At 48.7% G+C, this 26590-nt stretch overlaps 2 protein-coding genes across 19 annotated transcripts in view; both read right to left on the bottom strand.

Annotated features, from left to right (window-relative positions):
* Nucleotides 1-19139, bottom strand: part of LOC142882270 (muscleblind-like protein 2a) — a 33377-nt gene extending 14238 nt beyond the window's left edge. For 9 of the 18 annotated variants that reach the window (XM_076016938.1, XM_076016983.1, XM_076016928.1 and 6 more), the window contains exons 1-3: nucleotides 18295-19139; nucleotides 2289-2474; nucleotides 999-1202 (exon numbers count right to left, since the gene is read on the bottom strand). In XM_076016938.1, the coding sequence (XP_075873053.1) occupies nucleotides 999-1202; nucleotides 2289-2474; nucleotides 18295-18468 (564 nt within the window). In that variant the 5' untranslated portion in view covers nucleotides 18469-19139. The remainder of the gene's footprint in view (nucleotides 1-998; nucleotides 1203-2288; nucleotides 2475-18294) is intronic. The other 9 variants (XM_076016955.1, XM_076017056.1, XM_076016947.1 and 6 more) reach the window with 1 other exon arrangement.
* LOC142882256 (NADH-ubiquinone oxidoreductase 75 kDa subunit, mitochondrial-like) overlaps nucleotides 1-24787 on the bottom strand; it is a 100543-nt gene extending 75756 nt beyond the window's left edge. Inside the window, exons 1-2 of the mRNA XM_076016894.1 lie at nucleotides 24636-24787; nucleotides 19146-19151 (exon numbers count right to left, since the gene is read on the bottom strand). Of these exons, the coding sequence (XP_075873009.1) occupies nucleotides 19146-19151; nucleotides 24636-24781 (152 nt within the window). The 5' untranslated portion in view covers nucleotides 24782-24787. The remainder of the gene's footprint in view (nucleotides 1-19145; nucleotides 19152-24635) is intronic.
* Nucleotides 24788-26590: the final 1803 nt, after the last annotated feature.

Raw genomic sequence — 26590 nt, 5'->3', positions numbered from 1 at the left:
GACTAACAATGTGTGTCGGTGATTCTTCCGACCGCGCAGCCAATCAGCATTTTAACAGGGAAATCACTGGCAGACACACACACACAGACTTACACACACAAGCGCACACTTAATAATAAAAGCAGCTTCGTAAGCGTGATTAGAACATGTCTGTACGCACACACACACACACACACACACACACACACACACACACACACACACACACGCACACGCACATGCACGCACACTCATTTGGGCTTTGTGTGGGAGTGCATGCGTGTCCCCGAGGGGAGGGCTGCTTCATTAGAGGCAACTTCATTCAGTTGCTAAGTGATAGCTCTCACGCAGGAAAAAAAAAGAAAAGAAAAACACACAGAGGCGCACACCTACGCAGCGCCTCCAGGTTTTAGGGAGAGTGTTATTTGTTTTTTCTATAAATGCAGCGGAGAAAGAATTTGAAAAAAAGAAAACCCAAACAAAAGCTCCACTTATTTTGCAGCGTTTTTACACGTTGCTCATCTGGCAACTCTAGAGTTGGTGTTTCCAGGCGATCCGGGGAGAAAATTTTGCAACTTTCCATCCGCTAATTACTTAAAGGTTAAATGTGGAATAGTTGGAGATTTCTCAGAAGAAAAAGTGACATCAAGCATCCCGAGCCTCCCAGTGAACTACGGTGGCCTGGAGATATTCTTATATACATATCAGAACTTTTCCAAGGGTAGGAAAAACCAAATTACTTTTATTGCACTGTGAGTATTTATGTATTACTTATTTATGTATTTATGGGCTGTGTGTTAAGCTTTTACCAGTATGGATATTTAAAATGAAGCCCAATTTTACACACTGGACCTTTAATGACTAAGCGGAACGAAAAACTGCAGCACCCTGAAGTCTGAACATCATAACAGTGTTTGTCTGATGCGCCTCCGTCACACCCGTCATCACAGGTCAGAGGTTACCGCGGCGGCTGCTAACGGGATGTGGGGGGGGGGTTTAGCTTAGCACGGCGGCTGCACCTCCAGCTTGTCGGCCCGCAGCAGCTTCTGGCTGGCGGAGGAGCCGGCGCCCACCGAGACCGGCGGGCTGCCGGGGACGATGACGGGCGTGCTGGGCAGGATGTCGGTGGGCATCAGGCCCATGCTGTGGGACATGGGCGTCAGGTACGGCGTGTAGCTCAGGCCAGCGCTGGAGCCCAGGCCATGGCTGACAGGGAAGGTCTGCTGTGGGTGGGAAAAGAAAAGAACAACTTTTAAAGGGAAAGAAAGGGGAAGTGAAATGTACTAGTTTTAGTGTGACCTGTAAAGGTCCAGAAATCTGGAGTGAGATTGACAGCATGATAAAGAGTTGGCATCTCTGTCTTATCTCTAAAAAAGGGGTTGAAGCAAGAATTGTTTTTGAATAATTGTCTTATTCTGAAACTACTGATAACAGTTGAGGATGTAAATGATGAACTTCTCTCTTTAGTGTATATATGCATGCATGTATGTATTTTCACGAGCCAGTATCTGATGTGCTTGTGTCTGTGTGAGCATCTTTGTAAGGGAATCTGAGGAATTTGTGATTTTGGTTGAATTGGGTATTGATTTGTGATTTATGGTTGTTGTCTGGTGTCTGGGCCTTCTGGGAAGTCGCACTTTTACAAACGCACTTTGATCGAATGTTATTTGCATTTGTACATTGATTTTTTAAAATAAACTGAAACTGAAACTGAACTGAACTAAACTGAAAAAAGAAGAGAAGACAGATGATGAGATGGATGAAGTCGGCTCGAGTGGGTGAGGGCGTGCTGCTTTGTTTCGTGCTACCATGAATTAACCAGGAAGTGAAGTGTCAGGAAGTGAGCGTCAGGAAGAGGAAGTGAGCGGCACCACACAGCGGCTCCCTGCGCTTCCTTGGCAGGCAACCGGTAGAGCGAGCGCTCAAAGCTGAGAACACGATATTGCAACCGAGAGGACGAGCCTCTTGGCGTTTCTTCTGTATTGATGTGCTTCCGATAGACGAATCCGATGGGTTCTTTTCGGGTGTCACAATCTAGCGAGCTTAGCAATTGCTTATGGAAATAGTTTGAAGTAGAGCAATAGTGACAAAATTCAGGTAATGCTAATCATTTTTTTATTTAGTAGAAAGATAGATTTATTAAAAAATGTTCTAACGTGTTGAACGTCAAAAGGGTGCACTTAGTGTAAGCTAATGCTAACTTCTATCATCTATGGTGGAACACTTATTATGCCTTGATTGATAAAGCCTGATTCATTCATTCTCTCAGCAGCTAACCCCCCCCCCCCTTTCGTCTGATCTATTATTACCAGAGGGGATCCAACACTGACCACGGGCTGCATGGCGGTGCTGGGGATCATGAACTGCATCTGCTGCGCCAGCATGGCGGCGGCCGTCTTCTGCTGGATCAGGTTGTTCCGCCCGTTGATCTCCAGTTGTGTCTTGAGGTGGGCCGGCGGGTGGAGGTACTTGCAGTTCTCCCGCGTGCAGCGGCCCTGGTGGGAAGAAGAAGAAGAAGAAGAAGAAGAAGAAGAAGAAGAAGAAGAAGAAGAAGAAGAAGAAGAAAGTTTGGGTCATTGAAGATGAGTCCGGGCAGAGCAGTGGAGTGGACTTGCATTAGGTCCCCCCGTGATATCAAGTTATCGCGACGTTAGTGCAGCATTGCTGTGTAATATTAGGAGATTTGGAGAAGAAACAGCGACATCAAGTGGTTACATTTTATATTGCAGCACTCATCCTCTGATCCTTCCCCTCTCGAGCTTGCCAGTGAGCTACGGTGGCCAGCGCACAAAAACCTGGATACCTCGTCCACCTTCTCTTTCGTTGGTTTATTTGAAGACACGAGCAGTCACCCTAATTACGAAACGTGTTGTCAGGTGGGTTGGATTGTCCACACAGGCTTCCTTAGACATATGTATCTTCTTATATATGAATAAGAATTGTTCTATGGAAAGGAAAACTAAATTACTTTTATTGTACTGAGAATATACATCTTTATTAATGCATTTATGGGCAGTATATTAAGCTTTTACCGAAATAAAAACTGTAAATCAGGCCAAGTACCTACAACACACAAAAAACCTAGCTTCAGTTTCCAGCCCGTTTGATTTCTCACCTTTCCAAATGCAACATAATGAGGCCCGGAACACAAGCGGACAGCTAATTATTAGCGCTCGCTAGCTGATGTAACCGTGTGTGCCCTCTTGATGGGCGGGTGGGCGTGGGCGGGGCTAGAACACGGAGGATGAGGCCAATTACACCATCGACCCCGGAGGGCGAACGAGGCCGCCATCCGGTACGGTTTGTTATGAGGTGAGTAGGCGGGGACAGAGGAGAAGGAGGAGGAAGAGGGGGAAGGGTCAGGAGTGGAGGCGGGAGGACTGATGGGGGTGGGGTTGCTGGTTGGAGGGTCGTTGAGCGGATGGAGTTGTGAAATAGTGTAGTGAATAGTGTGAAAACAGTGACAAAAAAGTGAAAATTAGTCGCGTCGCCATAGTTACCGTGCATTTATAATTCCACATGTGACAAATACAACTTACAACAACTAGACCAGTGACACATTGTCTTTGGATTTTTTTTTTTTAATTTTTAATCTCTATTCTGTCCTTTTATAGTATTAGTGTTCATGGCGCTCCGGGAAAAAAATGTTACTTATTCGACAGTGGAATACAAAGCATGATGTGATCCTAAACTATCTCAAGGGTGATCATTAATAGAAAATGCTTCTAATCCTCGTTTTCCTCGGCATTGCAAGCAAAAGCCCTCGACTGAAAAGAAAAAAAAATCGATAAAATCATACATTATTCTCATTGTTCTACTATTCTTAGTGAAGCGCATATCTGGAACGCATCCCATGGGTGGTGATTCGAATGAACAAAAAAACAAACAAAAAAAAACGGCATAATGATATGGATCATTTCTGTTGAGGGGGAAAGACTCGAAAGCGTGAGATGAAGTGTAAAAAAACAAAAAACCCTTTCACACACGCTCCTTGTTTATTCTTCCGTGCCAGGTGGGAGAACGTTTAATCAAGCAGGTTGAAAAGCCCTGCTTAAATAACCAATAATCTGCCGGCTCATCAAAGGGTCGGGCTAATAAAACCTGCCCGTCCCTTCCGTTCTGACAGATATTAAAGACGCCCCGCACAGCGTCCGGGCACCGTTGTTGTTGTTGTTGTTGTTGTTGTTGCTGCTGCTGCCGCAATTACTTTTCGTTGGGCTGCTTGCCGAGGATATTGTGTCTCCGTTACCATGCGGGCTTCAACGTTCGGCGACAAAAGAACAAACGAGCGGCGCAGGAATCAGGGTAGAGCGGCAGGCAGGCATATATATATATATATATACATATATATATATATATGCCTGCCTGCATATATATATATATATATATATATATATATATATATATATATATATATATATATATGCCTGCCTGCATATATATATATATATATGCCTGCCTGCATATATATATATATATATGCAGGCAGGCATATATATATATATATATATATATATATGCCTGCCTGCATATATATATATATATATATATATATATATGTATATATATATATATATATATATATATATACATACATATATATATATATATATATATATGTATGTATATATGTGTAACTGATCAATGCTTATCAATGCCATATGTTCGAATTATATCCTAACTATATATATATATATATATATATATATATATATATATATATGTGTATATACAGATATGTGTGTATATATGTATATATACTGTATGTGCGTTACAGGTGAATAGAAGAGAGAAAAGGCCTGCGATTCAAAACAATTAGCGCGTTATGCCTTGTATTTAATCTAAGAACAAAAAAAAAAACTGAGCATGAAAATGCATCTCGCATATCAGAATGCACGAGAAGAGAAGGTGTGGGCGGGCCTGCCGGAGACTGCGAGGGCGGGAGCCACTCTGGCCATAGCCGACTCGGCGCCGAGATCTGGATCGCGTCCCAATAAAACGAGACTGCAGGGGAGGAGGAAGACCGTGGGGAATCAAACGGACGGACCGACGGATGGATGGCGAGCAGACAGGAGCACAAAACAGACACAGCCGCCTGAAAAAAACATGAGGGGCACATGCTGAAATACACCGAGTCGTTTGATTGATGACGACTGTCCCTGTGGGTATGCGAGTTGAATTACAGCGCCTACCTAGCCGCAACGCTAAGGTCCGCAGTTTTGGCTTTGATCGCATCAGGTTTGCGAACATGGGAAAATGCGAATTTCCTCTTTTCGACATTGAAACTAAAAAAACGTCATAAAAAAAAACCAAAACAACGTTAGCTGCATCCAGAATGAAAAATAACCACCAGGTGCTGAGACGACTTTCTGAAAAATGCACAATCTGTCATTAAAACTCGAGGAGGGAACAGCAATTCCTGCCTTGCCAAAAAAAACCCACGATAGGACCAATTTGATGGACGGGCCAATTAATGGGTGGCTGCACGTGGCAGCTGCAGTGCATTTGCAGCCAGACAGAGAGAGAGAGAGACAGAGAGAGACTTGGGGATTCGAAGCACACAGGATGAGGTAAGCGCTGTCCAATGACGTCACTGCACTACGTTGTTTTTTTTTTTTGTTTTTTTTTAAATCGATTACAAAATAAAGGGGGGTGTTTGATGGTTTAAGGTGGAGGCAGTGAGGCGGTCTGCCAATGTGACGCCGCAACATGATCAGATTTTCAGACCTTTATCTCCTCGGGAGAGCGCGGCATGCAACAAACACACCACATACGCCCACGCTGAAGGACGCACACACACACACACACACACACACACACACACACACACACACACACACACACACACACACACACACACACACACACACACACACTGTGCCTTCTGTCTCAGCCACCCACACAGAGCAGAGCAGAAATTCATTGAAGGCAAGCAGGCGTCCATGAAAAGGATCTTTGAAAAGCACCTCTGTGATTCAGCGCCGGCGTGTAGCCATAGCTACACCGGTGACATGATACCTTTCAGCACAGGAGAGGTGGGGGAGGGGGTGGGGTGTCGCACGTCTCATTGTGAGCTAATGACGGTTTTGATTCTGATTGGACAACGACTTCCTTTTTTCGCAGCGGGCGAGAGACGAACAATAGGTGCGATGGCTGTGCTGGTGGTGAGGGGATCAAAGATAAATTGCTGGTCGTTTTTCCTCTAAATTCCACGTCGCCAGGTGAGATTCACGAACACGCCACAAACACAGACCCCAAATAATCATCTCATGAGAGCTGACTCTGAATTTCTACATCCTTGCAATAAATGAATAGGGGGAAACTAGTAAAGACGAATCTTAATTAAACTTATTTTTCAACAAGAAACTGAACTAAAATGAACAAACAAATCAAATCCTCAAATAATCATTCCAGCTGCTACTCCGCTGGGTCTGGCCGACAGAAATGAAGCATTGATAACGCTAACAATGCTAAGCGGGCGCAGATGGGCGAGGGGGAGTGTTCCTTGCTGGGCAGCTGCGCCCCGCCGCTACAGCGAGTCAAATATGATGGGAGTTCAGAATGAAAGAAAGAAATTCCAGAGATTCCTTTGACGGGATGCTGCTGGTACAGGAGCCGTGATCGACGACGAGCCCCACGGTTGGATTGGAGGGTGGGTGGGGTCAACGGTCAGACCCGTCCCCCTTTGTTTCAACGTGGACGCCGCCGGTTGAAATGGCATTTCGCGCCCCTGCTCTTTCTTCCGGCGTCGACCCTCTCCTCCGTTCTCCGCCCCCCCCCCACTTCATCGGCCATGGGTAGAATGGCCGGAGTGATGCCTGTTGTGTGCCTGTGGGTGGGCACGGACACAAGAGGGCCAGTCTTCGTTGTGGTCCTGCCCGCCCCTCACCGCAGAATAGCGCTTCGCTTGTGGGCTCCTCGTCCGTTTTTGCCACTGTAACATTTGCATTTTTGGCCTCTCAATGGACGCTCTATCCTCTGGCTTCTGGACAAAGAAAGAGAGCTGCTACCACTGATGGCCGAGTTGCCAATGTCCTTGGTAAGGTGACGGAAGTGGCGCCCTCGCAGACTGAGGGAACCCCGGCAACCTGCTAATTTATGCGCAGCGGATCAGTCAAAATGAGACCTTGCTTTTATCTGCCCCCTGTACCGGCGCTTTCAAACAGAGTAGGCGCCGTTACTGAAGTAGTTCTGCACCTTGGGAATTGAGAGATTTGTGTGAGTGTGCACTTCTTCTCTTCTACAAAGCCCCGCCCCTCCCTCTCGAGTACAAAGACCCTGGCTCGTGCTTTAAATATCCCAGGTTTCAAGACGCTTTCCCGAGGCCATCCAAGACTTCTGGGAAGTGACGTGTCAGCGCTGGCGGACGACAATCCCCCAAAGAAACCCTTCAGGAACCGTCACGATTTTAGGATCAACGCAAGACGGGAAGAGGTAAAGGTCCAGTGTGTAGAATTTGGCCTGATTTATGATTGTATATTGGTAAAAGCTTAATATACTGCCCACAAATTCATTAATAAAAGTGTATACCTGTAATACAATAAAAGTAATTTGGTTTTCCGACCCATCCAATGGTTTTTCTACGTATACAAGAATATACATTGAGCAAGGCCATCTTGCACTGCCATATTTCTAAGGAAGCCTGTGTGGACAATCCAGCGTATTTTGTATTTAGGATGAAAGCTTGCATCCTTAAATAAACCAATGAAGAAGAAGGTGGACAAGGTATCCAGGTTTTTGTGAACAGGCCACCGTAGTTCACTGGGAAACTCAAGAGAGGGAGAGGGAGTAAAAGAGCGCTGCAATCTAAAACGTAAGCACTTCATGTCGCAGTTTCCTCTCAAAATCCCCCAAATATTACTCTTTTAACCTTGAAAACAGGCCTGGTTTGGCGGCAAACGCATGCAAACTCCCCTGGGAAAGACCAGGAGCAATGTCTTACCACAGAGTTCTGACTGGCACAGGGGATTTCTGGATGTCTGTACCCTGTAGAGACACTGACCACTACTCAACCCCAACCCATATTAATCCCACTGTCCTTCCCAGGGCCAGGAGGAGGAGGAGGATGGTCCTCTCTTGAGAATATTAATTTTTCCTGACATGGGTGCCTGCGATATGTGTAATCCCCTCAGAGAGTTGCCGAACAACCTGTTGTACCCTGGCTATCAAAAAAGAGAAGATGCAGAGCCCTCCCTACCCCCTGGATCCTTGCCCCCGCGTCTTTATCCTGTCACTCTTTCACAACCACTTGTCCTTGTTTTTTTCAATGGTGTTTACATCCTCGAACGGACGCGTCACCATTCGGCAGCAGGCGTTCATCAATCTACAGCTGGGATTTGTTTACAGACATTTAGACTTGCGGCTATAAATATCTGCACAAGAGGAAAGTCTTGGCTGGCAGCAGCCCTCTGGAACTGTTCTGGGAACGAGCGGTTGCAGGCTGTTTCGCCTGGTCCCACTTTGGCACGGACCAAAAAAAAACCTCCGTCTTCGATTCTACCCGTCTCTCTTCTGTTTCTGCTGGGCTCGGTCTCTTTTCCCGGAGGGTTTATTGACAGATGGTTGTGATTCAGAGGCAACAGAGGTCCAAAATGAATTTGCCTCTGTCAAAACTGCGCGGCTGCGAGACACCTAAAGGGATCCACGACCCAAAGCTGAGTGCAAAGCCTGTGGTAAGTCTGTCACAAGTGATCGTGAGACCTGGTCCAGCGGTGGGGTGCTCTGGGTCTGCACTTGGACGGGACTTCTCGGTTCAATCCAGGGGTACGGCCAACTTAAGGATCCTGTTTTGTTTTTTGGAGATTTTGGCATTCCGATTGGATCCGTTAGAAGTCATAAATCCCGGAAACACTTGAAATGCAATATGGAATTACAGCTACATCTGTTCAAATCCAATTGCTGCATAATTTCACTAAATTACTATTTACCCACAATTCTTTTCAGTGCAAAACTGTAAAAAGGCCACGCCTCCAAAAACTCCCTTTCAGCCTCTGATTACCCTGCGACCCAGCATCTCTGATATAGCCATAATACTGCTGCGCAATTAGTAATTACAGGAATGAATGCAAACAAGAAAACACCCTGGCGGTTCGGGATAACGACCAGGTAATGAAGAGATAATGGCCAGATGCCTTTATTTCAGCGTGTACGACAAAAACACACGCGTCGAAAACTTGCGTCGCCTCAGCGGTAATTAGGCAGCTTTGCCTCACCCACTGTAATCCCACGGAATGGGAGGTGGTGGTGGTGGGGGGAGGGGGCAGGCAGCGGGTAATGGTTCTCGCGGCGCCCCAGATTACCTCCGAGACGTGAGGAGACGCGGCCAGATGGCAGAGGAGGAGGAGGCGTGAAGTCGACGGGATGACCAGACCTCAGTAGGAGATGTGCGAAAGAATGTATATAAAACCACAAGACAAGCCAAAATGTACACACTGAGCCTTTAAGGTTCAACACAATGATCAGAAATACCACTTCATTTCAAAGTTTTGTTTCGGTTGTTTTGATCCCCTCTATGGTGAGTTTCTCTGTGGCCCATCTGAATTCTACATAAGTTAAATAAAGATCTCCTCTGAAATATGTCCTTCAAGTTCGCCACGAAAGGCTGAAGGAGCTCCAACAAAATGTGAGGTAAGTTTCAAGGTCCTATAGATACATAAATATATAAATTAATAAAACCAGTGCTGGTTACTGCCAATGCAAAACCTTGCGTGTGCTATCGCAGGAGCTCTTTCAAGAGGCTTTCTTGTTCTTGTTCTTCTTCTTTTATCCCCAGTGACCATCAAAAGAGTGGCCGCGGTGGCGGCACCTGTCACACTGTCCAGGTCTCTCTCTCTCTCTCTCTCTCTCTCTCTCCCTCTCTCTCTCTCTCGCTCTTTCTTTCTCTCTTTTGCAAATCCAGCCGAAGGGCTTGAAACCCCGGCTTGGGTTAATCTGATCATCTGTGACCTGCTGAGACATGAAACCCACGCGCTAGAGCTCCTCTAATCTGCAAACACACACACACACACACACACACACACACACACACACACACACACACACACACACACACACACACACACACACACACACACACACACACACACACACACACACACCCCGACGGCGGGACGTCCTTGCTCGCGTTCATGCCCTCGACCCTCGCCGGCGTGAACGTCCCGCTCTCATGTGCACACAGCAGCTTTTTTTTTTGTTGCAAACGCGCACACACGCCTGGACTCTGACTGCGACTCTTGTTCTTTTTTTTTTTTTTTGCTCGTCCAATCACAAAAGTGGACGGCGGCGTCGGCCAGAAATAGTTTGATCTTGACGCGAGGCGGCCCAGTTTGCAGGCGTAGAACTATGCCGCAGTCCCACCAGGAGGCCTCGTGAGGAGCCTCGGTTTTAATTTTCCCCGTTTTAAACGAGGCGACAAGACAAGACACCTCGGCGATCAAAGTCTCCCGTTGGGGGCGGAGCGATCTAAATATAATGCGCGCCTACTACGGTCGCAGACGACGAAAAGGAGGCACTAAACAAAGCGGTACGTGGCCATCAAAATGATCCAAACAAAACAAGCACAAAACAAGACAACAAAGGTGTGGAGCGGGGGGGCGGGGGAGGGCGGCCCGCGTCTCCGTCCAGAGCCGGGCCGACGCCATCGAGTGAGCGTCGCGGCGAGGAGTCGTGTAAATCCATAAAACAGATAAAGGAGGATAATGAGATGGAAGGGAGCGAGCAGATCTATTCATCAAAGCCCCTTTCCAACGGACTCAGCAGATAAGGGGGGAGGGGTGGGGGTTGGGGAGGTGAAGGCAGAAAATGTTGCACGGCTGCTTACTCTCCCAGTTTGGAGATTAAAGTGTTGGTTGCTGACAGGAAAAAAAAAAGAAAAACAGTTGGGGTGGGGTGGGGTGGGGGGGTTATGATTTGAATGGGTGGAATCCAGGTAGGATTCAGGAACACCTGAGTGGGTTCCTCTAAAACTGCTTTTGCAATGAAATAAATAACCCACTTTTGCAATTTAATGTCACCTTATACTGCAATAAGAGGTGGTGGTGATGATGGTGGGAGGGGTGTGTTATTGTTGGTTAGCCCTGGTGACGAGCCGCCTTCACACACACACACATACACACACACACTCACCGAGGACGTTCCCTCCAAGGCCACGGCTCCGATGAAAACGGCGAGTGAGGCCGTGAGAAGCGTTTTTCCCCGCTCGCATTTTTTTTTAAACAATTACTCATGAAAATCGGTGGGAAAGAGCGGAAGATGGCGAAACTCAGACATCTCCTCCTCCTCCTCCTCCTCCTCCTCCTCTCCTCGCTCTCTCCCCCCTGTTAGGGTGCCGACCCGCTCGGCTGCCAATTAGCGTCCTCCACCTGTCGCTGCGGGTCACTGCCGCAGGCATCTGCCAGGTGTGAAAACGAAAAAAATAAAAAATAAAAAAAACACCCTCCCGCCCTACCGCCACATCGATTTTCACACCGTGAACTTGCCACCGCCCACGCAAGCACGCGCGAAGGCCAGCTGACCTTTGAGTGTGGGCGGTGACATTGGGCGAGGTGCTGGTGCTGGTGCTGGTGCTGGTGGGGGAGGGGGGGTTGTCGAGGTCACAGCCTGGACCAGGGAAAACAATCGCACCTCGACGGCGCCATCGACTATATTTTAATTTCTAAACCTCTTTTCTTTTTCTTTTTTTAGCACTGAGCGCGGTGAAGTAAAAGCCGCCCTCAGAAACGGAGCTAATTGTTGACTACAACAATTAGCTCCTCCTTTTTTATTTAACTAAACGGCCTTCCTTCCTTCCTTCCTTCCTTCCGCGGGGGCCGCAAGACTTTCATCCCGGCGCTAAAAACCTCCTAATTTGCCCTCATTTGGAGCAGCTTGTTTGGCTCCCGTGTTTTTCTGTTCCTCTTTTTTTATCCGAGGGATGCGTAAATTGGCCTCGAATTAATTGTCTGCCGTCGCCGGGGCGCAAAAAAAAAAAAAAAAATCATCGCTCTAAGCCAATTAGCTTTTTTCTCGACGGCGTCACCCCGATTCGACCCCGCCCATCCCTGGGTTCAATCAGACAAACGGGTGTTTATATTATATTATATTATATTATAGTTAAGATGACAAAGAAGCGGTGCTTGTCCGTCCGAGGCCTGTGTTCTAAGTTATTTGGGCTAAACTGAGGTGGACGAGAAGAAAGCCACCGCCACCCAGAAGACCCATTTTCCCGTTGCCTCATTACACCAGCCAATTAAGAAGCTCTCTGTCTCATTATAAAGACCAGCTCCCGGGGGACCGTTCAGCCTGTCTGTGTATAAGTGCTTGTAGCTCCATAGGTGAGTGTGCGTGTGTGTGTGTGTGTGTGTGTGTGTGTGTGTGTGTGTGTGTGTGTGTGTGCGTGAAGAAAAATGACGGGAGTGACGAAAAGGGAATTCTTTTCACGTTCACCTTCTTTAACGCTAGCTAAGTCAAACGTATGTAAGTTATGAGCGCTTGCGATGAAGGTGGGGGCAAAAAAACACCAGAATAAATACATAAAAAGATCAGCTCAGAGTCATTGATCGGGAAACATTACGCAGCGTTTTTTCTTCTGCTTTTTTTTTCAAAGCGCAGACGAGTGAGTCGATGTTTGCTCCCCGCCAGGGATCGCCTCCGTCCGTCCGTCTCCGATGAGTGATGATGAAAGCGGGCATCAATAATTAATGAGGCCGCCAGTAAAGGTCATGCATCCAACCGGCCGGCCGGGCAGCCGTCATGGATTTTCCTTCAGCTCCGCCGCAGCGGCCGGGCTGCGGGCCGGCTCGGTTTGAAAAAAAAACCCCAAAAAGTAAAACTAAAAATAAAATAAAAACGCATCAGCGAGGACGGCGCTGATTCTGCTGCGCTGGTGTGAATGCAGAGATTTCAGTACTTGAACAGCACTGTGGGCAGAGATGGAGGGGACGAAGAAGGAGGGATGAGTCAGAGGCCGTGGGTGGATGATGATGATGATGATGATGATGATGATGATGATGATGATGGTGACCAGGTGAGACGCTGCAGCCGCGGCAGATGGGAAGATTTAACAAAAAAAAAAATTCCAGGGTGACGGATGCCCACCAGACGCCCACCAGACGCCCACCAGACGCCCACCAGACGCCCACTGCTGCTGCTGCTGCTGCTGCTGCTGCTGCTCATTGAGTTCCGCATCTCAGTTTAGGTAGCAGGACGTTCGTTTGCCTTGTGCTCGGGTTTATCGGCAGCTTCTTCCAGACACCGTGTGGAGAGGGGGGGTGGACACAGAAAAGTGGGATCATAGTGGGCGCTATCAGTCGTTCCCACACACACACACACACACACACACACACACACACACACACACACACACACACACACACACACACTGACCAGCGGATGTGGGTCACCACAGTGGCCTAGTTTTAAAAAAAAAAAGGCAACCCGCGCTTCGGCTGTATCAACTTCACCGATCAACAACAGCCCGACTGAACTGGAATCTTCAGTCTGTTTCTGTTCGTTGAAACCTCAAAACTCAATGACGATGAGAAGAAGTGGCGCTCTGACGATGTCAAAGGTTTGATTGATTTCAAACTTTCATACTTGGAGAGCAATGTAGTCCCGAAATGCATTTCCAACCGGGACGTCATCTGCGTGAAAACGAGCGCTCCCAACTTTCTCCTTCGACAAACGGCGAGGTGCCACATGATGCAGGACGGCGAGCTGAGAAGAAAAAAAAATAAACTCTATTCGGAAGCAACGCATCAGATTCAATGCAGTGGTCATGTGACCTGATTGAACACCCCCCCCACCCCCCACCCACCCTTATTTTTTGCTCCCTCCCCACCCTTAGCTCCTTATCTGTTGCTATCTTTGGACCTGTGACCTTGGCGAGGGTCCTGGGAGGGCGGGGTCGAAGGGGTGAAATGACGCGGATCAAATGAAATTTGGCACCGTTTGCTCTGGTGAAGACGGTGAGCGTGTGCGACTGTCTGCGTGCTTGAGGAGGAGGCGGCGGCGGCGGCAGTGATGGGTGGTGTGGGGGCGGGTGGGTGGCGGGTGGGTGTGGGGGCTCATCAGCTCATCAAAGCGTGCCGTGTCCAGACGACAAAGCCCTCCCCCCCTGCCCTTCCCCAGTGAGCGTGTGTGTGTGCGGTGGTGTGTGTGTGTGTGTCAGGGGGATGGGTGGGGGTGGGGGGTGGAGGGTGGAGGGGCAGCTTCCTGCAGTGCGGCCAGCCCAGCATTCCCCCTCCGCGTGTGTTTGCTCGGTCCAGGGTGTGGCCCAGTTTGAGAGGATTACGCTGAGGAATGCGGCCGAGCCCATCTTTTTAAAACAAAGTAGAGGCGGTGGTGGTGGTGGGGGTGCTGCTGGTGGGTGGGGGGTGGAGGGGGGCAGTTGTTGCAGAGGCCAACGGCATAAAGTTCAGGTTCACTGGGACGTCCCTAAATAGACAGCAAAGCGAGGACCAGTTGGGTCGTAGCTGGCTCCTGAGACTTCCTGTAAACATGAGCCTCACTTCCTGTTTCTATCTCAACTCGCAGCCACCGCAAATTAGCGGGTCGACCCCACACCATGACACACTTCCTGGCAAAATATGAACTGGACAGTTCTTGTCCGATTGGTTCTAAAAAAAATGTTTGCACAATGCTGCGACCCATCGCCCCTTCTGCTCACCTCACCCTCTACAGCGCTGGCCAACCCCCACCACCCCCACCGCCACCGCCACGTCCTGCTGTGCCACTTTATTTAAAAAAAAATAAAATAAAAAAGGCAACCTGGCAAAACATGATCCCCCGCTTGCGCCCCTCGACGCCTGTTGATGCGCGGCCAGGCGTGGAGGTCAAATCGGAGGAACTCTGGGGAACGACTGTCCCACTTTCTTTTTTAATATCGCCTGCGTGTCGGGTGGTGGAAGGGGAGGTCAGCCAGAGAGAGACAGAGAGAAAAGCCGTAGCGGTGCAAACAAGAGGCTACTGTCGGAGGGGAAGAGCCAATGTGACATCATCACATGACTGGTGTGACTGCGTTTACTCCATTAGCGAAGGTATTCCGACTCCCTTCCTTCCTTTCCTCCCTTCCTCCCAGCATTCCGAACCCACCCGTGTCATGTTTCCCGTGGTCAACTCGGTGGAGGGGAAGCGACCCGGTATTATTCTACTTTCAGAGGTGACATATGTAGCATTTGCGAGTGTGGGTGACCGTGTAAGAGGGACCCGGGATCGTCCACAAGACGTCACTTTGCAGAAATGCTGAGATCAGCGCTGCAAAGTCGGGGGGGATCGATGGCTGGGGACCAGAGGAATCTGGTGCACGTGCGACTCTGTGAGATCATGTGTCTCACACGGGGCAGACAAACGGGAAAAATAGACGCTCCGAGTACCTCCTCCTATCTTTCTGCTACGGGAGGGAAGAAAAAACGGAAAAGAAGAAGGAGAAGAAGTAGAAGATTTTGTTCAGATTTTTTACAACCACACTTCATTGAGAAGAAGAAGAAGAAGAAGAAAAGCTCAGCCTTGTGATCGCCGGGTGGGTGTACATCCGCCCGGTGGAGGGGGACCTGGGAAGACGATCCGGGGGTAATGGGGTGGAGATCGGCGAACGCTGCCGGTGCGAAACGCATTTCCTCGCGCGCCCGATAAAGGCTTCATTCTCCGCGCCGTCACGAGGGGGGACGAGGGCCCGTCGGTGTTCCAAAGACACAGAGGACGCTGCTGTGTCCCTGGTTCCTGCCCGCCACCAGAGGCCCACGTGAATGTAAATGCACCAATTTTGTGGCCCCCCATTCAGGCTTTTAGCTGATGAGCCTCCCTTTGCATTTCTTAATCGCGAATCCTAAGGGAAAATAAAATTTGCTGATGAACGTCACACACACGACGAGTGATCACACTGATTCCTGCTGGTTCCTGCTTCTGCATATAATCTTCAGTATTTTGTGTCGCAATTGCCCCACCGTTTATCAGCTGATTTTACAAGAACGTCAGTATTTTATTTTGATTCATCCAAAGCTTTTCTCTCTTGCAAACTGTTAGACTTGCTCTTCCAATTTGCTTGCTTTGACACGCTCTTCAAACCTTCTCAATCAGCTTGCTTCAAGGTCAGAAAGGTAGAGTTTTGGGGCATGAACGTGGACTTTTTCTTAAAAGGGTCTGCATCTTTACAGTGTCAAAAGAACGATTAGAATGAAAAAAAATGTTTAAGATGCAACTGTCTAAAAATTGTGCAGGTGCCCAATTTCAATTTGAATGCATGTATTTTATTTGTAGGGATGCTAGGATCGTCCTCGGCTGAGCACACTTGGCTATGCGATCGGGTCGAGCTAATAATCAAAACAGCAGTGGCTCGTTTTTTTTTTTTTAATAACAAACCTTGCACAGGCCAGGTGCCACGAGATGCCCCGACTGGCCGGCTGAATGGAGTTGCTATAGCGACGTCACAGAGTCGAGTAGCAGACAAATAGTAAACAGCAATAAATGACGTAAAAAGAGCTTTTTGAATGACAGCATTGGAGTGCTAATGCTAAGCCGACATCCACGCGTCGCACGACGATGACTCACAACGCAGTGCAATTTGGTAGAAAAGTGTGCAAAAGTGCAAAATAACAGGCAAAAAAGGCAAAGAGAGCCAACTATTACATTTATTATCTGCTTATTCTGTTCATTTATGTGCAAAATGCACAGAAATTCGTCAAACATTTTACCTTTTACTTTCTTTTTCTATTTGAAGACCAATAGAAAAAACATATAATAAAACTGGCTGCACTTCTGCACAAAAAACGCGGCCACAACGCAGACGGAGAAAATGAAAGCGTTCTTATCGTTGGGCCGTTCTGCTCTACTTTCTTTAGCTATTCATCACTGTCACATTTCTTTTTTTGGTTTGTTTGTTTTACTCATGCAGCTTTTAAGTATCACGTTGTTTTTAGACGCAGTCATCTGATTTGCAGCCAGTGGGGGCTTGTTGCAATTAGGGAGAGCAGAGAGTCTTGTGGTCATCCCCCCCCCGACCCCCCATGACTCTTCTTTGTCGCGTTGGTAGAAGGAAGAGGTCATCACTGGACAAAAATTTGGGCCAAATACACACGACACTGATCAAGGATCCGCTTGGGGGAGCAAAAAAACAGCGGCGGACTTTTATGTTTTTTGCGTGTGCGACAGCTGAGGCGGAGGCCAGGAATAGAAGCCCCTGGAACGACTTGAGGCGATCAGATGTTGGCCGGAGAAGTGCGACATGACGGACGGAGCGCGGTAACATTAACCAAAGACGCACGCACGCACACACACACACCTGTGGTGACAGTGAACATGACAGCAGACCTCTCCGACCTTTCGCTTCCATAGGTCAGGCTGAGCCGGAGCGACGGCGGCGCAGTGTGAGCACCCGGACGGCTGAGGCTAACTTGAGCAGACAGCCAACACCCGCCGACCATTAGGGACGACAACCCCGCAACGTTTCACCACCAGAATGTGATCTGACCACCAGGACTTGGTCGAAGGGCTCGCTGAGGCCAGAGGAATTCAAGCTTAAATGCTATGATTTTTTCATTGTACCTTAGATTGATGACAAGAATGAAACCACTGCCAGGAAAACAAGCTGTATACCTTGCGCTGGGTACTGAACTTTGATACATTTGTAGCACAGGGCAAAATCGTTTGGTGCCAAATTCTCATGAACATTTTTCTTCCTCCAAGGTGGGGCGTGACAGAGAAAGTTTGAGAACCACTGCCCTAATGCCATGCAAGTCTATGGGGTCAAAAGTCAACTTTGTCCTAGAGACATGGGGCCACTTGCAGGTTCATCGGGATCCCTCAAGACACAGCCACGTCAAATTAGGGGCTTCTACCCCACGAGGAACCCTGAAACCCTAACCCTAATTCCAGCAGTAACCCTAACCCTAACCCTAATTCCAGCTTTATCGCTAACCCTAATGCCATGTGTGTGTGTGTGGAGGTGGGTTGGGGAGGGTACAATGCTAATTTTCACTGTGAAAATTAGCATCATACCAAAGACTTAAAGCATGGCTCCGTCTCATTAAGGTGGATCAAAATAAAAGCAAAATTTTGCGGGAAAACACAAGAAACTGGATTTGGAGGAAATCCTGATTCACAAGTAAAATGGAGAATAAAAGTTCTGTGCTGCAATGACAATGCTTTTTAAATCATCTGGTATAAAAAAAAAAAGGAGTTGTCCAGGAAAGACATAGAAACCAATGTATCGAAATGTATCAAAGAATTTTGAATGATCCCCAGCTGCATTTATGCACATATAATACATATATTAGTATAAATACAGTATAAGTAGAAAACAAGACAAAGGAAAATGAAACGAACATGAGTACTGCACCTTACCTTTAATGAATCAAAACAGGCGATCACCCTCCCGTTCTCCACCTGGCAGCTTTTGGGCGGGTGGGCGAACTTGCACTCCTCGTCACTGCGCGAACACGTCCCTCTCTGGAACTGCCGGCACACTTCCAGGGTCAGCCACTTGGTGTCCCGTATGGAGGCGATGTTCAGAGCCATGGCGGCGGGCGCCGGCTTTCGGCGTTGGGGGCTCTGAGGGTTTGGGGACGGAGGGTGAGGAGGCGATCCTCGGTTGAGAGCGTCCCGACAAAAAGGAAAATATGAAACCAAAAGCTACACCTGCTGAGACATGAGGCTGTAAACAATCGGCTTGGGGTGGGAAGTGAAGGAGCGGCAGAAAACCCTCTATGACGGCAGCATGGGATGGCTTTTCTGAGCCGCTAGCTCTTTATCAATAGGCAAGCCTCAGGTGCAGACCTCTGACCAGCCAGTAGGGGGCATGCTCGGAAGCGAGTGCCGCTCGCTTGTACCAACGTCCCTGAAATGTCCTTTGCGTGAGTGATGATGCCTGCAAAATAGGGTGGACGACGTGTGTGTGTGTGTGTGTGTGTGTGTGTATGATGGAGGGTAAAAAAAAAACCTATGCTGTGTTATTTTAAGACTTGGTGACACAGATCACAAGTACACACTTCCTGCTCCGGTCAAAGTCTCTGGTACCTCGTCGCGGCTCAAGTTCTTTTCTGGAGTCTCCCAGACTGAGTTCAGGTGAGAGCGGGAAAAAAAAGGTAGTGCGGGCTCACAAGTGCAGTCGCAATCCTGGTGGGGGGAAAAAAAAAACGTCCAGCGTTCTTCTGAGCGGGGGCAGTCGTCTTCTTCACAAGGCACTTTTTCCCGTCAGTGATCTGAAAGGTAGAGACACACAAACACACACAAGGAGAAAATCAGCATGAGGTTATTTTCAGAGTGAGAAACGGCTCTAAAAATGGATGAAACACTTTTTATCTCAGAGACTTTGTTGGGACTTTTTTTTCAATGTACACGTGTCATTTTGACGGCAGTGTGCAGGGGGGCTGACAAAAACAAAAAAAACGACAAAAAAAACCCCAAAAAAACAGTTGCGAGGTTATACAGAAGCCACTCGAGTTCAAGTACCCCGAATTTGCAGCGGTGTGCGACTCAAGACAGCAGAGACGTTTCAAGAGGAGAAAAAGGACGAAAAAAACAAGCCCCTGGGGTTCTTGCTGCCCGGAGGAGGCCGTGCACGCCGGGATTGTCGAGGCGAGAAAAGAAATTGGCACAGCAGCAGCAGCAGCAGCAGCAGCAGCAGCAGCACAGTACTGGGCAGCGGTCCAGCAGGCGCAGAGGGGACGAGACGGATCCATATGCCGTCCCGCGATACACGCACGGCGCTCTCCTGAATATTCCAAATTAGAAGAGCACCTCGCTGAACAAAGGCAGCTGAACCCTCTGACCCCCCCTATTTCCCCCCCGCGACATCAAAAAGAGACCGGTCGGCATATCCGTTTGGAAGGTGCAGAGGGGAGCGACCGATGGGAGCAAAAATCCAAGTGACCTTTCGCTTTCCAGGGTACGAAAGCCATTAACCTACTGCGGCAGTGAGCTAGGCTCCTCTTCTGGCACATCTGGAAATGTTTTTCAATTGACTGGGGCATGGAGAGGTGGGAAGGGGGGTGATGAAAAAACAAAAACAAAAACAAAAAACCTTTTTTCAAAAGATTGAAAACCTCCCTCCATGTTCTGCAAAATTTGCTTTTTTTTAAAGATGCAAATCAAAAGAAAACAAGTCGCAATACATCTTTAAATATCTTGTTGTTATTGGAAAGAGACTTGAGCAAAGTGGCTATTTGACTGGTAGAAAGTGCACATGTGACCCATGTGACTTCTGCTGCAGTCTGGGCCAAGGAGGGTTGGGGGGGGGATGAAAAATGGCCACAAAACAGGATTCCTTCCCAAAGTTGCTAATCCAATAAGATTAAGGACTAAATCCACGGCTAAAACTGTTGTACCTTCTGTCATTAGCGAGGGAATTATCGCCGAGATTGCTGATCCCCCCGGTTTTTTCGCCAGGAATCCCCCCTCGGATCTTCCCCAGCGGTTGCCGGACCAGTCGGTTAAAACAGGCTTTTTTTGTCGTGGGAAGTGATTCCCCTCCGAGCGTAAAAAGCACAGATGTTTGATATAAGATTTAAGGGGGCCGTAAAAGTTACTCAAGTCAGGCGCAACAGAGTGATATAAGGCTTGCATTGTGCGGTGCGATAACTGATTTAGAGCCGCATGACACCGTCGCTGTACAGACTCGAGTAACATGGAACCAACTAACCCCGACTTCCCTCAACAGCTGACCTCATTTGTTTCATACTTGGGGGGGGGGGGAGAGAATTATCTGCTAATTTATCCTCAGTAAACAGGAGTTGTTGTTTTTTTCCGTCCTTCCAACAGGTGACCTTTTACTCCAGCAACTTGGCGAGACAAAGACACTTCCCCTTCCCCTTTAAACTCTCACACTGCTGCCGCGGCGTTCCGAGCCCTGCGAAATCTGGAACATTGTGTTGCCGATCACATTGTCGTCCCGACCTGATGCTGATCACGTGAAATTGAGACGAGTCGCTTCCTCTCGTCCCCGCTCTCTCCGAGGTGGGATTCAATTTCACACATCTCCCCAGGGAGAGGGGGAGGACGGGGAGGATGATGCGAGCCAATTGTGGCACGAGTGAAAGTCAGGTAAGAATCATGTCAGATCTGACCTTTAACAATTAATCCCGTCTTATTTTAGAAGCTGTCAGGGGTCCACGGTGACGCCGACCTACTTTACCAGAGAGTGTGAAGGGAACCATGCTGGTGTTCCTCAACAAAAGCCCCAAAAGCTGGAAGTCATGCTGAAATGATTTGAAAAAAAGACAAAAAAAAAAAAAAGTAAGCCAAGGCTTACTTCCTCAAAACGCAAAAAAACGGAAAATCAAGAGGGGGCCCAAATACAAACAACAAGATAAAATTTCAACAATTTTGGCATGAAAGCTATTCAAAACAACCCACTGAGGACCGAGGATCAAAGCCAGGCCCCATGTGGGTTGACAGCACGATAGAACTCATGCAGGAACATGAGTGCACGCCCGCTCCCAAACTGCACTGCGTCTAAACAATACCTCTGGAATTTGACTTTCTGCCGGCGCTGGTCGCAGTCTCGTTATTGTGGGCGCCGGGGGAATGTGCGTTCGGACCCACAGATTCTGATTCTTTAACGGCTGGCTGCCGGAGTGCTGCTGGGGAGTGTACTGATGGGGGTATGCTCCAAGAGGATGAGAGTTTTAAACACATGGTGGGAGGAAAGTGCTTAACGATAATGATTGCTTTTGGATACCAGAGCTGAGGCGGTTCGCCTCGTCTGCTGGGACGCAGCTAGCTTAGCTTTCGCATGCGCAGCACTCGGGTGGCCACTGGAGTGATCCCCGTACATGGGACGGACAGATGGATGTCAGGAAGGATAAGGCCATATAGCAGATACATAGAGATTAGTCCATCCGTGTCCTTGACCTCTCTACCTGTCTGTCAGTCTGTCCAAGAATAAAAATGTGGAATTAGTCCTGATCCAGCCTTGGTATATCTTCCAAGAACGCAGAAAATTGGGCTTTTCAGTCAAATACAGAGTTATACAAATTGAATAGTTTTGCGAGTGTGTCTAAGTACTTCTATACATCTAGATACCTCTTTCAAAGTTCAATCAAATCATGATAACACTGTGCACTGTTGAACGACGTTTTCCCAACAGATGGCGTACACCCTCATGAATGCAGCATCAACAAGTGTTAAAGTTACAAAACGTTTCCCAGGCAATAGTTTGCTGTACACATAAATGTCCTGGAAGCCAGTGGCCACCACTTTGAGCACCTCTTGTAATTGTCGAGGCCAAAGGTAACTTGCATTAATTTTGTGATGCCTGAATAAATTTGCCATTGAAATATTGATGCAAGTTTTTCTTTTCCTAATGTGTGGTTTCAGGGAACCAGCGAGAGAACTTTGCTCCCTTTTTGTGTCCTCACTCAGTGCAAACACAGTCATGGGGCGGCGTGACCTGACCGGACAGGGCAGGGCAGGGCAGGGTACGTGAAGAAGAGCGCGGTGGCGCGAGACTTTATGGATTACTGACGCTTACTCAGGCCAGCTGGCAGGGGCATTATCTTGGTCAGTCCGTTTAATTGAACGAGAGTCAGCGGGACTCAGGTTGGGGGGGATGGGGTGTCTGGAGTGAAAGTCATTGGCTTGACCTCCGAATACCTCGCATGTAACCCATTAGTCTGGTATCTGCATGCTCGGGCAGCTGCGCCCCAGCAGGTTTTATCTCAGCGGCTTGTGTTTGCTCAGGCCCCCGGACGATAAGCTACCTGGCTTTTCCATTGGTGGCATTAAACGGTGACACTCGTCACCGTGTCAACTCGTCCTTGCTGGGAAGACTGGGAGAAAGGGGCGGGTTACAAGAGCAATCTGCCAGAGACGTTGCATTTCCATTCGCTGACGTTTTTCTGCCGGTATGCCCGTCGGTCCACGGGTCATTTGCATGGCAGGCAGTCAGGCAGGGGAGGGACGAGTGTTTAATGCTATTCTAGGCTGTGAAGAAAGAGACTCATTGTCGAGAGGGGGGTGGGACCATCGGAAAATGTCTCGTTTCCAGGCTGGAAAACCATTAAGTCTTGCGGGCGCAGGTTTTTATTTAAGTATCCTCGACAAACCAAACTCTTCGTCTTGCAAAATGTTACCTTCTGAGCCTCTAGGAGGAAGGGGAAAGATGGTCGGTTGGTTCACTCACAAAATTGTCCCTGGCGTAAGGGACGTCCTCGCGCGTCCAGTATCATCCGCTGCCATTAGAAATAAGTGCGGGTGAGTGAGCTCAGCAGAGACTACACCAGGGCTAAAGGACGATGAGAGGTGTTTTTCACACGGTCAGCAGATAGGTGTGCCCCATGTCATAATAGTCTTAGCTAAACCGGACTGACCCAAATGACCCACCCTCCCACCCCTCCCCCCAGCTTAGGACACAGGACCTGGACTTTCTTTCTCCCTGTCAGTGACCCTGTGTCGTACCAGTCCTTCTCAATGCACCACCACCGAGGGGTTTCAAGCAGCAAATGAGAGCGATCTCGGCGAGGAGACCTGCTTGTTTGCTGCTCAGCAACATGGCTCAGGTGGGTCGTCAGCTGATTACAGTATAACTGGCACCGCTGAGGTGGACGAGGAAAACAAGATGATTGAGCGGATGGCTGGCAACACTTCAACCAAAAAAGAAATAAAGTTGCAGGTGAAAAACAGCTATAAAAAAAATAGCGTGACAAGTTTTCTCTTCTTTAAAGAAACCCAATCGATACTTTCTTTATCCTCGACTAAGTGATGGGAAAACACAAGGCATCATAATGGTTCGAGCACGCCGGCATATTGAGCGAAATACATGAAATGAGTGGGAATACGGGGGGCCTCCAATTTACAACACTCTAACACATCAGGGCCGAATGATTCAGCAGACTCGCCCTCGTGCCACAAAGCAATCGGGCTCCCTCTTTTATGCGCAGGATGTCTGAGAAAGAAAAAAAAGGAACTACCGACCACTAAATCCTTTTAATACCAGCTTGAGGTTCAATTTGCGCAAGAATCCATTTAGAGAAAAAGAAAGGGGGATTTCTGGATAACTCCGGGTCCTTGCCCATAAGGACCAGACACTCGTCCGAGACTTATCCCATTATTTTCTCAACAGGAAGGGCTGGACTGATGTTCCATTTTAGAAAAAGAAAAAAAAAAAACCCTCTCACTTCCCTCTTGAGAACAGCGCCAGGCGACTCGACACCACCCCTGGCGCTGTTCCACGCATGTCAAGACGTCCACTGACTTCTGGCATCGAACCCCCACCCTCTGCAAAAAAAGCAAACCACCTCCACCACGTGGTCCACATCCAAATGCGACGAGATGCCAAAACGTCAGTCACGATGTTGACCTCCCGCCTTGTTATTTGGAAAAACCTGCACACATGCGGCGCTATGGTGGGTGGTAGGACGGTTGGGAGGCTTGGGAGGGTTGGGAAGGGTGGTTTGAGGGGTGTCTTTACGGGAGCCACGAGCCCAAAAGGAGGCAGATGTCATATACAGGTCCCGAGGAAAATATGCGGCCGCCATGTGACACTCGCAAAGTCGACTGCCGCGATAATATCGGTCGTCCCTCGTGAGCCCCCCACGCCCGGAGGGAGAAAGTACGCCGCGGCACGGCACTGAGAACTGCAATACTAGTAGTAAACACCGGCAGCCTCCCCGAGGGCTCCCCAGTGCGTTTACCAAACCAAACTACCGACACCACCCGCTCAAGTAATTCCCTTCCCCTTCTCTTACCTTGTTGTTTGCAGCCTTGCACTGTTGTCCTGTCCCGCCACAGATAAAACATCACCTCTCCTCTCTCCCCTCCCCTCCCCAGTCCGGTATGCAGCAACACTGCAGCAAAAAACTACTTCTTTCAAAAGGCTGTATGAAGAATTCATTCGATCCCCCACCTGGTTTCACTCTCTGGGGGGATGCGGGTGGTTGTCGTCCGTCCCAAACGGGTTCCGAGGTGCAGCCGGGTTGCCTCAGTGACGCGGCAGCGGCGGCTACTCCCCCCCGCCTGCAGCCTCTCACTGACTGGAGTTAATGACCATGTGAACTGTTGTCATTCCTTGCGAGCCGCCGACTGCTGCAGCCAGAGGTCCATGCCGAGACGGGAGGGGATGGGGAGGAGGGATTTTCTTTTCTCTCGACGTCTCTCTCTCTCTCTCTCTCTCTCTCTCTCTCTCTCTCTCTCTCTCTCTCTCCCTCTCTCTCTGCTGCGGGAGCGAGCCAGCAAAGCAGGCAGGCAGCGAGAGGCAGGAGTAGGTGGGAGGGGGGTGCAGGAAGTAGAAGAGTGTCGACTTCAACTATCTGGCTAAACACTTACAGCCAGCCAGCCCGCCCCTTTACCCTATGCGCCAGCCCCCCATTCCTGGGGGCTAGGACCCGCCCCCCTCTCGCCGTTTCAGCCAATGGGGAGGAAGAAAAGGGGGGGGCCAACGGCAGCAAGGGGATTGGCTGAAACACTGCGCTTACTGTAACAACCCCTGAATGCTGATGTCTGAAGGTATTTCCCCAATTTTCATGCCCCATCATTCTGCTCCTCCTCCTCCTCCTCGTCCTCCTCCTCCATCCTCTGCTAAATCGGTCGGACCAACGTGTTTTAATTTATTTCCCTGCTCCTGATTACTTCAGAGAACACAGCAGCAGCACCGCATCGCAACCAAAGAATTGCTGTGGCAGCAACGGTAACAGATCAGCACCCCTGTCCTTGTCTATCTTCCATCGCCATGTGTAACACCATCTCTCCCCCTCCCCTCCCCTCCCCCACAGGAAGCAGAAGCACTGCACCTAGCCACCTCCCCGCCCCCCCAAGCATCTGTCCTCCAAACTCATCGACCTCGTGGCAAACACGCACTTATCTCCTTCAGAGCACGGACACATATTGGATTTGTGCGGCCGACGCAATATCAGGTAGAAAGAAGTCAGACACGTTCACTTCTGCCTTTCGATCGCTAAGGAAACGTCTCCCGTCATGCAACGCTGGACTGAGGACCTTGTAACCTTTGCTGCTGTTGTTGTTGCCATTATAGAATGAAATCTATGAATGCCAAAATGCTCCTGGTCGTCTTTTCCCGGATGGTTTATGTGGATGATTATCACATCTTGCGTCATACCTTGTAACTCATCCGAAGTGGCGCAAAATAAATGCTTGTGATGCATGTTAACGCTCAAGCCAAGAGAGTTATCATGCCATAAGTGCTCTCTTCTGGTAAATGCAAAGTTAACATCATTAAATATCTGAGAAAAATCTCAGTGCTATAAAATCCAATAGCCCAGTACTTCAAATGTAATTCGGCAATAATGCAATGCGTACAATGTGCAAATCTGACGGACCCCCCCAACTCCCGCCCCCTGATGAAAGCTATTTTTTAAAGCTCCATTTCCACCTCATTCCTCAGTCTACTGGAGTGGAAAGCTGAACATTTATGTTGCTGTTATGACTATTGCAGCGTGCCTGGGGAGGAATAAAATAAAGGGGAGGCGGGTGGTGACAGGGGCGATTTAAAATGGTTGGGTCTGTCTCCTCCCGCCCGCTTGTGCCACCCTGTGGCATCACGTGAGCCGTGTTGAAAAAACCAAACAAAGCAACAAAAAAAAAAAGAAAGAGAAAAAACAGAGCGTCACAGAACTGATGAGTCAGAGATCCAGCTTTTCACGACTTTTCGATCCTGCATTCAATGGAGCAGCTGTACCGTCTGTGT

This window comes from Nelusetta ayraudi, unplaced genomic scaffold (genome assembly GCF_046127955.1).
Source record: "Nelusetta ayraudi isolate G7.1 ecotype Tasmania unplaced genomic scaffold, CSIRO-AGI_Nayr_v1 ptg000006l, whole genome shotgun sequence".
Classification (NCBI taxonomy): domain Eukaryota; kingdom Metazoa; phylum Chordata; class Actinopteri; order Tetraodontiformes; family Monacanthidae; genus Nelusetta; species Nelusetta ayraudi.
Note: the sequence above shows the minus strand (reverse complement) of the source record. Positions and strands in the feature narration are given on the sequence as shown.